General features: G+C 36.0%; 1 protein-coding gene across 2 annotated transcripts in view; it reads right to left on the reverse strand.

The window, feature by feature from the left end:
* ARB2A (ARB2 cotranscriptional regulator A) overlaps positions 1-14192 on the reverse strand; it is a 263785-nt gene that overhangs the window by 202787 nt on the left and 46806 nt on the right. For both annotated transcript variants that reach the window (XM_066568884.1, XM_066568883.1), the window contains one exon: positions 6332-6397. In XM_066568884.1, coding sequence (XP_066424981.1) covers positions 6332-6397 — 66 coding nt within the window. The remainder of the gene's footprint in view (positions 1-6331; positions 6398-14192) is intronic.

A 14192-nucleotide genomic window follows, 5' to 3' on the forward strand; every position in this document is an offset into this window, starting at 1 on the left:
TATATAGGAAATACCAGCACTTAGTGGTCATATGTACTAGAAGACAGAGCTAGTTACCATTCCTGCAAATAAGTTAATTTTAAAAAACAGCAAAAAATATCCACCAAGATCATAAAAAAGTAATTTTTAGTCTTTTCCCAAAATTAAACACAGTTAGAGGTTTTCGTTGAGCTAATTTACCTTCAAACAGTAGTAATTTATTAGATCCAGCTTTCACTAAAGAATGCATGTAAATATCACTCCTATACACAACCTTACTTTACTGGCAGATCAACATGGAGCACCATTTAATGCCAGACACATGGAGGCCACATAAAATACTTTACAATTATTAGCCACTTGCTCTTCTGGACCTACTCAACATCACTGATTTCTGGTCACTTAAATCTAAAGTGAATAAATACAGGAAAATGTTTTTTAGATTAGTTTAACAATTTGATTCAACATTGTTATTTACAGGTGAAAACAATTCCAGTAATCTGTAGCTAGGCATGCCAAACCTATCTAAATTATAATGGTAATTTACTGTTTAAAACTACAGTTTAATTTTCTTTTTCTTGGACTTTTTTCTCAATGCACAATAATTCCCGAAAGTTTATGAATGTAGGCAGCTATGGAAAGATCTCTACATATATTATGAGATTCTCAATGTTTTTAAACAGTGAACTTCCTTTTTCCATATGATTTCTCTATCAAATGACTTTTCACCTAAACAGTAGTACCAGTCAATAAAATGTTTCAGCACCACACTAGTAAGTATTATGCACAGCTGCCGTGAATATATAGAGTAAAATCAAACTACACTTGAAATCTAGTCTTATTGTCATCCACACTACGACATCAACAATTACCCTTTACTAACCCAATATTTATGAGAGCTGACAGGGTTCCAGGAGTCTTTTATTCTAAATATTGGAGTTTTATAAGATTGAATGTTGAAAAGGGAAGAAAATCCACAAGTACTTTTCTTCCACAATTATTTTTCTTACTAAGTATTTTTCTTATTTCAATTGAGAAACATGACAAAAATTATGAGCCTTGAGCCTACAAAGTAGGTATAAAGTGTAACTGGAGGAAGAACATGGCAAATAAGTGGAATTGAAACTGATAAGACTCAAAAAAGATTGTAAGAATTATGAGCAGCTGGTGGAGAGAAAATCTGCTCATTTGCTTCCCAAGATGAAAAGTCATCTTCTATGTGTTTCAACATAAACATCACTAACTTGCTTTAGTTAAAGTCTTCACAGTATTGAGAATCCTGATTTAGAATTTTTCAATCAAAAATGTAAAACTAAGAACTGCTGATCATTATTACAGGCAGCTAATCAACATTTGACTATTACCACAACTAACTTAACAAACCTAAAATCTGAAAAATTTACAAACAAGCATTAACTTCACTTAAGTAACAAAACTGGCAAAAGGAACGTGAATTGGAGATAACAGACCATTGTTTCTCAAAGAAAAATAATTCTTCTATGAACTTTTACCTATTGAAGTGAAAGTGGAAATCACTGATAACTGAGAAGATTCTATGAAGTGAGACATTTCAGTGCCATTGCCAAATAAACATGTGTCCTGTTTTCAAATAGGATAGAGTTAATTTCTTCTCAGTAGCTGATAAAGTGCAGTGTTTTGGCTTCAGAACAAGAATGGTATTGATAACACTTAGGTATAACACTGATATTTTGGTTTTCTGCTAAGTTGTGTTTATCCAAAGTCAAGGACTTTCCTTGTCTCATGCTCTGCCAGTGAAAAAGTATGCAAAATAAACTTGGGGAGAGCATGGCTGGGACAGGTGCCCTGAACTGGCAAAGGAATATTCCACACCCCAGAATATCATGCCCAGGATATAAAATATAAACTAGGGGGAATTACCCAGAAGCATGGCCAGTCTGGGTTCGGGAATCTGGAGTCTGGCATCTGGCATTGCACATCACTTTTTTTTTTCTGGTGTTATTATTATCATTTACCATTATCACTATTTTACTTCACTTTAGGTTATTAAACTGTTTTTATCTCAGCTAACAAGTTTTATTTTGATTCTCCTCCCCATTCCACTGGTGTTCAGGGAGGTAAAAGGAGGGTTGAGCAAGCAGCTGCATGGTGCTTAATTTCCGGGCAGGCTTAAAACCACTATAACATGTTACTGATTATTTAAACTTCCATCTCAGGCTTCCCCAGAAGCTGTTAAAGATGCAGTTAATTTGGAAGCACACTCCACTTGCCTTCAACAGCTAAAGAAGAGCAAAGATCAATCACTGATTATGCCACTAAAACTAGAGAAATACAAATACTCCATCTGGCTAAAAAATTGCCATCTTCCTTTTACTCCAAACATAACCTTCAATGGAGTGCAAAATAAAACTTAAGAAGCAGTAATTGAATGGTCTCTCCTTTAATATGAGACTCTTTATTAAAATGTTCATGTCCAGTAGTACTTGTTGAACATTATTATAAGTATAGTGCTTTACAGTAACAATAGTTCAACATGGATCTTGGCCTCCCTGTGTAGGAAAAAATGTTCAGAATCGTTCAGTCAAAAATGCTGGCATAATACAACAATAGGCAAGCTCTCCTGATCTGCCAACTGGTCTTACTTTCATATCTGAAACCAAATTAATTAATTTTTGTATCCCAAACTGAAGTTGCCACCTAAGAAAGCAAAACAAAAACAGCAAGTTGGACTTTACACACAAAGTTGAAATTACAGAAGATAAAACGCCATCATGCTAAACCTTTGAAACATAACATTTCCATTCCCTACTAAAATCATGCTGAAAAGAAGCCCACACCACCTAACAGAGTCCTGAAACACATTTCTAATACTCAAAAATTACAGGACTGCCAGCTTCATTATCAGCTGACAGAAAAAGGAAAACCAATACAACAACTTTCTGATCACCTGTGATGAAATTAAAAGAAAAAAGTTTTTTGTACTAATCTCAAAAATATGCACATAAAAAGGTTGTGTGTGTATATATATGTATGTGTGTGTGTGTATATATACACACATATGAGCCATCTTGGTCAGACCAAGGTCCAGGGTCCTGTTTCTACAACTGGCAGATTGCATAGAGGAACAGTAAAAACAGTGGTTACAGAGTGATTCTTGCCTGGCTTTGACAGCTGGTAACTTTGGAACCTTGAAGCCACAGTTTATATAACTGGGCATGCACATTAAATAGTTCAAGGCACCTATCCCACCTTAATATTGTCAAATGGTTTTTTTGACTGCATTTATACCTCTCTCCTTGGTAGTATTCTGTGGCAATGAGTTCCACAATATAATTGGGACATATATGAAATAATACTGTCTCTTTCAGTAGAGATCTCCTGCCTGATAATTTAAACTTGATGCCCCTTAGGATCTCTATTATGAAAAAGGCAAAAACCCATTTCCTATTCATCTTCTCTTCACCTTTCATGATTTTATAGATTTGTCGTATTCCTTCCTCAGCCCTCTATTTTCCAAGCTGAAGAATCTTTGTTTAATCTTTCTTTGTCTGAAAAGAATTTCATGCCTGTGATCATCCTTGCAACCCTCCTCTGTATTTCTTTTTAATTCTTCATATCCTTTTTGATATGGTGTCCAGATTTCATGCAGTGTTTAACATGAGGGCCCATATAATGAGTGGAATGACGATGTTTTTCTGTTTTGTTCTCGATACCTCGTAATTCCTAACATCCTATTTGCTTTGAGGGTTTTTGACTGCCATCGAGCACTCACTGATGTTCTCAGAGACCTACTCACAATCACTCCAAGCTCTTTCCTGAGTTGTAATTTAGAGGCCACTGTTGTGTTTACAGAGTGAGTTATCTTCCCCATAATTTCATATTTACCAGATTTGAATCTCCTGTCATTTAATCATCCAGTTATTCAGCATGAATAAATAATTTCCCAAGTCATCATAATCAGCTTTAGATTTAACTATCCCAAATAATTTTAGAAAAAAAACAGAGAAGTTTGTTAGCTTGTACTAATTCCTTTTTTCCTTTTGCTTACAGCTATGTCAGCTCTTAATAGTATTTCTCTGGTAAGTTTATTTCATCTGTAAAATATGAACACCTTTCTCCCCTTCTAACCAATTAACTTTAAAGGGGACTACCTTCTCCTGTGCTTTTTAAAGCATCTGTTTGTTGACAGTTCACTGGAAATATCTGTACTCTTTTACTGACAAGATATTTCTTCTCCATGTGATCTGTGACTCCTGCAATGAATTCTGGATTTTTTGAAAATAAACTTGTACTAATTTCCCCCAAAATGATTACTATTATTATTATTACTATTATTACTATTATTACTATTATTATTATTATTATTATTATTATTATTATTATTATTATTATTATTATTATTATTATTATTATTATTATTATTATTACTATTTATAATAATATCTATAATAAATATACTATTTATAATAATATCATTATTACTATTTCAGCAGTAAGTTAAATACAAATTGGTTGTTCTGCAGCTTCATGTTTGATTTCCTATAGAATCCTAGGTTTAAAAAAAAAATCTCATCCTGGAATTTGTTTATTGTGCAATATATTAACTTGTCCTCAGGTCTCCTCTATTGACATGACAAATTTTAGACAGCTGCTCAGAATTATATCCTGTTTAGGATAGTTAAGAGTGTGGAAATTGGACAAGTAGTATTGGAATTAATTATGTTAGTTTTTCTCATTTGACCTTGGTATTCATTTTAGCTGCAATTCATCTACTGGCTTTATCAGCTCTCTTTTATTATTAACCTTTACAACTCTAACAAGATCCTCAAATTTGGTTTTTCTGAATTTACTGTGATTTTACATGTAACTTACCAACACTTATACTCTCCTCTATTCTCATCCTAAGAGCTGTTTTATTACTTTTACCAGTGTCCTTTACTAGTTTCAGCTAGAGGGTTTTGTGCCCTTCCTTTGGGAATCTGTCGCCAAGAAACCTGAACCTAAGAGCCAGGCAGATGAATCGCTACAGATGTGACATAGGTGATGGAGGTGCTGTAACACTTATCCCGAGTTTCTTCATCTTCATGCTTGGGAACTAATTGAGCAGCTTTACCGCTGCTCTACTTATATGCATATTCTTCATATTATTTTTTAGGAATCAAAGAAAGTTCTATAGCCTTAAAATCCGGATTCAAAGTTTATAAAAGACAGCTTCATAGTTTCACAGATGAAGTGTGACATGGCTTGAGAAGTCTTTTGATACATTATATTTCTGGAAGTACTTTTTGGACCAAAACTTCACCAAGAAAGAAAATCAGCCAAAAAGCTGGAGATCGTAACTAGCACTGCACCAGGCAGACTGTCATGATGAACCCAATCCTATATCTGTCTACACAGAAAAATCTGAAGTGGGGAAATGGTATCTCAGTCTTGGCTCGCAGGGGATTGGTGCAAGCACCAGGCTGGGATATTGCCCTTAAATTTCTCTGCGAACCTTGTAGCTCAGCTCCTTCTGCTGTGACCACGAAACACTGAAAAAGTCCTTCTAGGAAACTACAAGTAGTTTGGTCAGGTCATCAAAACATTCCTTAAGCAACATTCAGGGAATGGAAATGGGACTACTGAAATCTTACAGAACTGTTAAGGCAAAAGACCTTTTCCTTCCATAGCCTAAATAGGTTTTCCTTGACTGAATATGAAGGTTCCTCTGAGAATGACAGCAATTCAAAAGATTTCAAAGAGCATAGGAATAATCCTTCATAATGATGGAAAATCTACATAGTGCTGTCACACTCCAGTCTCCCCTGCGCTCTCCAATATAAAAATACCTGAACATCATCATATCACATCACATATATTTATAAACACTCTGATATGTGGGGGAGCACTTAATCTTTTCCAAGGGTTGATTAAATATTTTCACTAAGTGACAAAAGCACTTTATATTACATGCATATTACAAATTACTGAAAAAGCATTTTTCAAAAAATGACTTGGAGTATTTTACTGATACTGAATGTGAATGTAGTCCGCTGCCTGCAAAGACACTTCTGTTCTCTACATCTGTAGACATCTCAAAATACCCACAAATACTTTTCAGAAAGCTTATAGCGTTCCTATTAAAAGCACCACATTTTGAAAATTCTGGTATCTGGTAAGGTAAAGAAGGCTCAGTTGGAGAAATCAAACACATGAGAAATGAGGTGGAACCACATCTCCAGATGCAGACACATGCAAAATGCAAAGGCAGTGTCCTGAAACAATGCCCTGCACAGAGCCCTGGCAAACCTTGTCTTTATATGAATATGGGATCACAGGCTATGCTGGGTACAGATTCAAAAACAATGCCCTTGGAAAAATAAATTATACTTACTGGAAGAGTTACTTTCTTCAAGTGGCATTCATTCTGCAGTAGTTCATAAATGTATTTAGTAATGATCTGGAAGAAAAGAAAAAATAGAATGCCATCAGATACTAAAACACGTACAATAATGACATATGTAGGAAGACAACTTAAAGGCTAATTGGTTAAACTTCTAAGACTTGTATATGTTTTGCCACTTTCCCGAATCCTCTACTGTATAACTAATTATAGAACTTGGAGCTTAGACATAAAATTCTCTCTGTTTCACAGAAAAGACTTCTTGCCAGTACAATGGAAGGGTAACTGTACCTGTGAATCCATCATGCACTACTGTGCGCACAATTAGGTGAATAACAACCTCAAAACTAAGGTTTATAACCAATTAATATATACTCGGGGGGTAGAAGAAAGGCTCTCTTTGTAAAGAAATACTTTTAAAGCATTTTGTCTACTGGCAGATTTCTAGAATTCTCTCCCCTCCAGGTTCACTTCATGATTTACATGGAGAACAGATTTGTAGCCACCCTCAGCTAAGTTAATTTGCCATTTCTACTTACTGAACAGGGGAGGTACGGATCGAAGATTGCTGAATAGAAGAAAACCCCATACAGACTGCCAACTATGCAAGAGTTTATGTGTTTTCTCCATATAGGAATAAAATTGAAATTTCAATCCTGAAACTAAAGGTATCATTTCAGAAAGCAACAACATGAAGAAAGAAAAAAACCAAAGACCAAACAAAACACCAAAAAAAGCCCACAAACAAAAAACCCCCAAACAAACAAAAACAACATGAAAATCCAAACAAAACCACAAAACCAAAACAAACCAAAACCCACCAGAAGAAAAAAAGTTACGAAACCCACAAGCCACACAAAAATCAACCTTGTTAGAACAAAAGACTTGTCCTCTTAAATGTAACAAAGCTGTTCACATTTTAAATTCTTGCCTCCTATCTAGGGACATTTTTTTTCTGCCCTTACATAGTCTAAGAAAAATGGAGATGCAGATTAACTATTTTCTAACTATGATTAATTTGGGAATTAAACTGAGGAACAAACAGGCACTTCATCCATTTGAGGCTGCAAAAACAGTGTGGACGTTACTGCCTGGATTTCAATGACTATAAGAGCTTGAAAAAAAAAGGCAAATTACAGAGATAAAATAAAGAACTCATTTTAAAAGGCTGATATGGTGCTTGGCTTTTCTTTAAAGCTCAGGGAACAGTATTTAAATTCCAGACAGGACAAGATCTAAGTCTCAGAATAGTAATCCAAGAATATCTGGGTACAAACCAAGATGGTATTCTTTAGATTAACACCTCAAGGCCACAATTACATCACAAATACATCTGAACCCACATTATATTAAGCCTCAACAGAAATATCACTGTACCAAGGTCTTAAGTGATGGCATCTTAACTACACACTATCATCCAAGCAAGTAGAAGCCAGGGTGTCATAAACTTCAAATTTAATTTTCCAAATGCACAATTACAAAAGGAAATTTCAACAAAGTCCAAAAGTTTTTATTATGTAAATGTGAGGAAACACAATATGCAAATGTTTGGAACACATATGACTAAACTGGAAGTGCTGATGAGAGCTAATTAAAAATGTTGCTATATGTTCCTCCTTTCTTTTCTCTAAAACCCAAAATCTTTATTAGGATTATAAGAATTCTTTCTGATCCTGCTCAAATACATTTATTGATAGACTTATGTTCAAAAAACTTTATGGCTTACAGATTATCAGTCCTTCTGAACATTATTATCTACACAGAAACTGCATTTGGAGAAGGAATTCAGCTGTGAGCGATGAGTTGATTTAAGACATGTTTATCCCCAAAGCAGTATGCTTGGAACATGCATACAGTGTAATTTTACCTTCAGGGGCAAACTTTTTATGGTTCACCGAAATCGACTGCAGCGTAACACCAACAAGAAAGCAGTTAAATTCCTGCAGTCTCAAAGGCTGATGTTGTACCGACATTAAAGTGAGCATAATGATAACACTGACTACAACATAGAAATTTTGATTTTAACTCTCAATTTAGGCCTCTACTCACTGTTAAAATCACTAAAAGAAAACTTGGAAGATAAAAACTCCTATGCAGAAAATATACTTTAGCCACTTGTGAAAGTCTACCCTTTTTAGATGTTTGCATCTATTTCTTCTATTCTCTCTCATTTATTTAGGCTATGTGTCTTCAGAGCGGAAATAAACTTTTACTCATTTTTTCCACAGCCCGTCTCAATGGGGCAGTCATTCTAACTGGCTCTTTATGCACTACCCTAATAAAATAAATAAACAATAAAGCACAATACAGCCTTAAAAATGGGAGTGTTCAATCAGTAGAACACTCTGGTGCACCAAAGACTTAACCTAATGAACGCTTTCAATAAAAGCAAAAACACAAATAAAGATACAGGAGGAGAAGGCTCACATGCAAAGTCTGAGATTATCATCTTCAGACAGCTCAGCACCTGGATGGCCTGCATTGCCCAGGGAGATTTCAGGAAAAAATCCCATTGAAAAAACCCTCAAACAAAACAACCCCTAATACTGCCCCAGTCTATATATATATGTGTATGTATGTATATGTGAATGTGTGTGTGTGCGTGTGTGTGTGTGCGTGCATGTATGCAGCCACCGAAGGGGCTGAAGGCTTTTCTGCAGTAGATCAACATGTTAGGGATATCCTAGCAATGGCTGGTACACTATGAGTCTTAAATGATGGAAACTGTTACACAAGATTTCTTGAAGTGCCATTCAAGTCCAAAATTTTCTAGATTTGAAAACATCTCTAATGGCCAGACTTCCTGCATTCTACCATAGATGTGTCTAGAAAACTTGACAAAATTCAGTCCTGCCTAGGAAAATCTAGCAAAATTCTGTCTTATTTAGGAATATGGCTGCAAGTACTGAAAATGCTATACATCCAACACTATCTTTGGATTTTCATGCTTTTAACAGCTTCCTCTGATTTTATGGCTGATGACTTTTAAAAAAAATATTAAAATATAATTTCTACAGGAAGCAAAAAGAAAAGCAGACTGTGTGAAATTTTCTATACAGAACTAGTTAGACTAACTATTTCAAATCTATACAATTTATATAACCACAACCTCTCTAAGTAGCAATATTATCTTGTGCATGCAGGTGTTCTACATTTAACATCTGAAAACTATTGTAGAAACTACTGTAGAATGTTGAGAAGTGTCTTTTGACTTCTTGCATGAGTAGGTGGTACTGGTTACACTCTATGAACTCTCCTGGACTAATTATCACTCAATCACACAGCTGCTCATCACTGCAGGTATACAGAGACAGAGGCTGATCAATTCAGTCCTGCATCAATAAATCATCTGAACTATCAAGCAACAAATTGTTCAGATCCAGACATTCTCAGTGCAAACTGTAACACTTACTAGAGAGTCCTATTCATGCTAGTCATGCTAACCTGGGATAGCTGCACTTTTTCTAAGGCTCTTGAAACTGGTTAGGTGTGCCAAAGCTGTAAGCAGTATACTGCACTGTAATTCAAGGTAATAAGGTGGCTGGAGAGCAGGCATCATCACTGTGTCCAAGACTGCAAAGAAAAAAGAACCAACACTAAGACCTGCCCACAGTGTATGAAATTAATTGCCTGATAAATGGAGAAAAAACTGGCAGTTCTGTATTCCTTGTATGAGATACTGAAAGCTTCCACCTCACATTAGAGTATTTCTGTACTTCATTCACATCCAAGTGCTGTCTATCAGGAAAATACATCCCAAATAAGACAAATATCTGAAATTAAAGCTATCAAGGTGTTCTTACTGACTGTTGAGTGAACTGGAACAAGGAAAAAAACAAACAACACAAATACCAAAAAATTCCATGCCTCTCACACCTATTCAGATAGCAAGGGAGAAATCCTGTCCAGCCATGGAAAGCCTAACATTTCAACTGCCCAAAAAAAGGTTGCACTCAAGCTGCGCGATAGAGGAAATTTTCTTCTCAGAACAAAGCAGTCTTCTCTGGAAGGAAACTACATTGCTTGCATCTTAAATTGCTCTCATTGAGCAGAGGAGCCCGTGTTCTGCTTTCCCTAAGCCTGAGAAACTTCTGCCCTAAATGAAATCACAGCTATTCTAATTTTGTTGCACTAAAAAAATTCCCATAATGAAGGCAAGCTGATGAGAGCAGGGACCACAGCTGACTAGAACACATCCTGAGCACTAAAACCCCCAAGTAGATTGTCCTCAGCATATTAAAAGCACAAGTATCTAATCTCTGTTATCATTTCTTTATTGTAGTTTTCCTTCATCTATGGTGAACAAGGTTGAGAGCCTTATACATATGGCTCAGGAGTAGAACCAGCCTTCAGTGCTCACCAGTGCCTTTCTGAGGAGCTTAAAATATGTTAGTCATGATTTATGTTGGATATAACACAGAATACCTCCAGAAGTACCTTTTCAAAGTGCTAGTGGTCTCAAATACGAAAACTGCAGAGTCCAATAGCCTTATGGATAATTGGGGGATAGACCTACGTCGTGACCAGTGAGCCTTCATATGGATCCAGAAAACAGGCTACTTTCATCACAAAGAAATTGTATTTAGTGACTTGGACAGAAAGCAAAAAGAATAGACAGAAGCACATTATTTATTTACACTGCAGCGTAACACCACCAAGAAAGCAGTTAAATTCCTGCAGTCTCAAAGGCTATCTTATAATGGGCCTGAGGTTTTACCCTTGCATTGTGAAATATTCTGCACAATGATAGCAGGACTATAATGCTGCATACACTCTGCAGAGCGAAACTGAAACTACAGGTGGAAACCTGGTTGCGGTATACACAAGCATAATATAAATATGTTCTTTTAAGACTATGGTTCATAGAGAGGACTTTCTTACAGATTGTTTTCAATGAACAAAAAGCAGTGAGAAATTTTGTTATGAGTCTAATTTGTGAAATCTTTGCAATAGAGCATCCTGAAACTACATGATAAAAAGATTCATACCTGTATAGAATTATGTGAAAACGGAAATTAAAGACTAATAACCAGTGACTGCATGTTTAAAGTTAGAAAAATCATGAAGGTAGTGAAGTCTAAATACAATTAAAAGTGGAGACAAATACCAAAGAGACACTTCAATGAATTAAGTACAGGGGGTCTTTAAACAAAGTCTGGAAAAGACCACTGAAAAAAGAACTCCCACAAAGCAAGGAGGCAATTCCAGAATAACTCAGTTTAAAATAATAACCCCTCCATTTTAAGACCGTATACATTGAAAAAAAGCCTTGTACCACATTCTACAAACATCAAAAAAACCAGCATGGCATTCATGAGGAACAGCAGAACTGCAGCTGACCCACTAGTGAACTTTTCGATAACAGAGATTGCCAGGTATACAGACAACAGGTCACAACTCAATGACTTGATTAATAACACCTACATCCTAATCCAGAGGAGCTGCTTCAGTACATACCACACCAAAACGCATGCTGGGACTCAGTGAAGTGCACTGAGCCTTGCCCGTCAAGTACCCCTCCCACGCTGTGCTTTACAACCCAAGTCCTCTAAATTCTTTTCTTCTCTCCCCCACAAATGTGCTCCCACTTTCAAAACTAACCACGGCTACCCACCCGAAGATTACGTATACAAATACATGCATATACAAATAGAACAACAAGCCTGCTGCAGAGGGAAAATAAGAAAAAAGACCAAGTAAATTACTCAAACTTGCAAAATGTTTTCTCAAGTGAATTCTCAGCTAAAAACATACTAAAAATCAGCATAAGCCTGTATGATTTATTGCCTCTCACTTCTAACCTGGCATCTATCAGGTGTCATTGGAAATCATTACCATGCAAGCAACAGTCATGGATTCACGACAGATGTGAGGAACCCCTAGGCTAGTGCAAACCACAAAGTCTCTTTTGAAGACAATCAAATGCCACATGTCCCCCTCTTTCCCCATATGTGCATCCCTCATGACCAAAATACCAACAAGCCTGTCAAATGTCTGGTGTATGGTTAACACATGATAAAGAATAAAACACGTGACACAACAAAGGATAAGGCGCATGAGATTGGTTGACATTACAACCACTCCCATGACAGAGGACAGATTACAAGACCTAGGAGAAACGATGAGGAAGCACAAGCTGTTAACCCAAGTTGTCCACTCCATTGCCTATTCCTACATACTTGTAGCAGATTTGGGGGAAAAAAAAAAGGAAATGGACAAAACTACAGATTAAATATATCCTTCTGGTGGACCAGATCCAGCTGGATGGATCTGAGATTTCCCACATTATATTCCTCATCTACAGATACTCAAAACAGAAACAGAAAGCCATCATCACTATTACTACTCTTGCTGTCACTTTTCACTGCTCCAAGGATTAAATATGAATGGAGACAGAACTACTCTCTCAAAGTTAAGAATGGCTACTTCCCATCATGAGTGAGATGTGTTGGCAACAACACACTTACTCAGTGGATAGGGGCTTCTGCCTCCAAAGATGCCAGCTTGTGAAAAAACACTCATTAAACACTGTCAGATCACTTTTCAATAATTTTTAAAGAGAGTTTAAAGTAAATCAGAGTGAAAAGAGTAAGAGAATCAAGTGACAATAATTTTAGTTGTATGTTTTTATGAGTGGCCAGATTTCCCTGAATAATAGAGCTAGTACATTTAAAATTAAGTAGACTCTAGCTAATAAAACATAGCTACATTGGCATTTTCCTCTTGATCGACTTCTTGGATTTTCCTAAGTCATACCATAAAAGGGGTTAGTACATTATTAGTGTCATTAGTAGTTTACTATTCCTCCAATAACATTCTGAGTTAACTGTATTTTAACCTCAGTTTAATATCCTACATGAACACACATTACAGAAAAAAAAGGGAAAAAATAGAATAAAAATTCTTAGTAACATTTTTAGTTTAGAAATCACTGAAGTCTGACCATCTCTACCCTCTACAGTATGTCATCCAGTCATAACTTCCTATACTTGAAGTGAAGAAAAATGCAAGGGTTTGTTTTCCTTTCTTTAGAGATGCAAAACTAATGTGACCTTAGATTTATTAATCAACTCTCATCCTGTGATAGAACTACACTTAAAATGTGTAACAGCTGAACATCATCAGTTCTCCTGAGAAATCCAACTACAGGTAACAGCCTTGCTTATTCTTTTTTTGTGAAGTTGTGTCTTTGACTGAACTTCCTACAGGACACCAAGTGATTAACTATCAACTCCTCAGACCTCTGAAACTATTTTAAGTATTAATTTACACCTGATATAACACATTACAGTCTTTTGAATCTAAGTTTCTCAAAAATGGACCTTCCATGGGCATAAAAAGGATACTATTTTCAAATAATTTATATTCAACGTAAGAGATTAGACTTCTCAGCACTATTAGCCTTTTTTAATAACTTCACAGCACAGTACACAGGCTGGAGGTTTTGTAACCTATCTTAAAAACAAGTATAAAACACTAGAAGTAATGTATGACAAGTAATGGATTTTGGTATTTTATAAAATTTGTCTCCTCATTGGTAATAGGCATGCCAGTGCAAGAAGAGAAAATAAGCACAAGAGGGAAACAATCCCTATAACACACAGTAGTCTACCTACAATGTTTTCCTGTTCACAGTGTAAGAGCAATAATGTTCAGTGAAACAAATGCAAAATGAACTCCAACTGACTGCCCTACAGCGAATCTCAAGTGGTGGGACTGACCTGAGGCTTGCTGCTGTGCTGCCATAGCCTTGGTTGAATGAGCTTTATTTTGACCCTGAGGTGACAAATCTGCCAATACACCCTAATGAGAGATGCAATGAACTTTTTGACATACTGCTCTTTGATAGACT

The sequence above is a fragment of the Molothrus aeneus genome, chromosome Z (genome assembly GCF_037042795.1).
Source record: "Molothrus aeneus isolate 106 chromosome Z, BPBGC_Maene_1.0, whole genome shotgun sequence".
NCBI classification, from domain to species: domain Eukaryota; kingdom Metazoa; phylum Chordata; class Aves; order Passeriformes; family Icteridae; genus Molothrus; species Molothrus aeneus.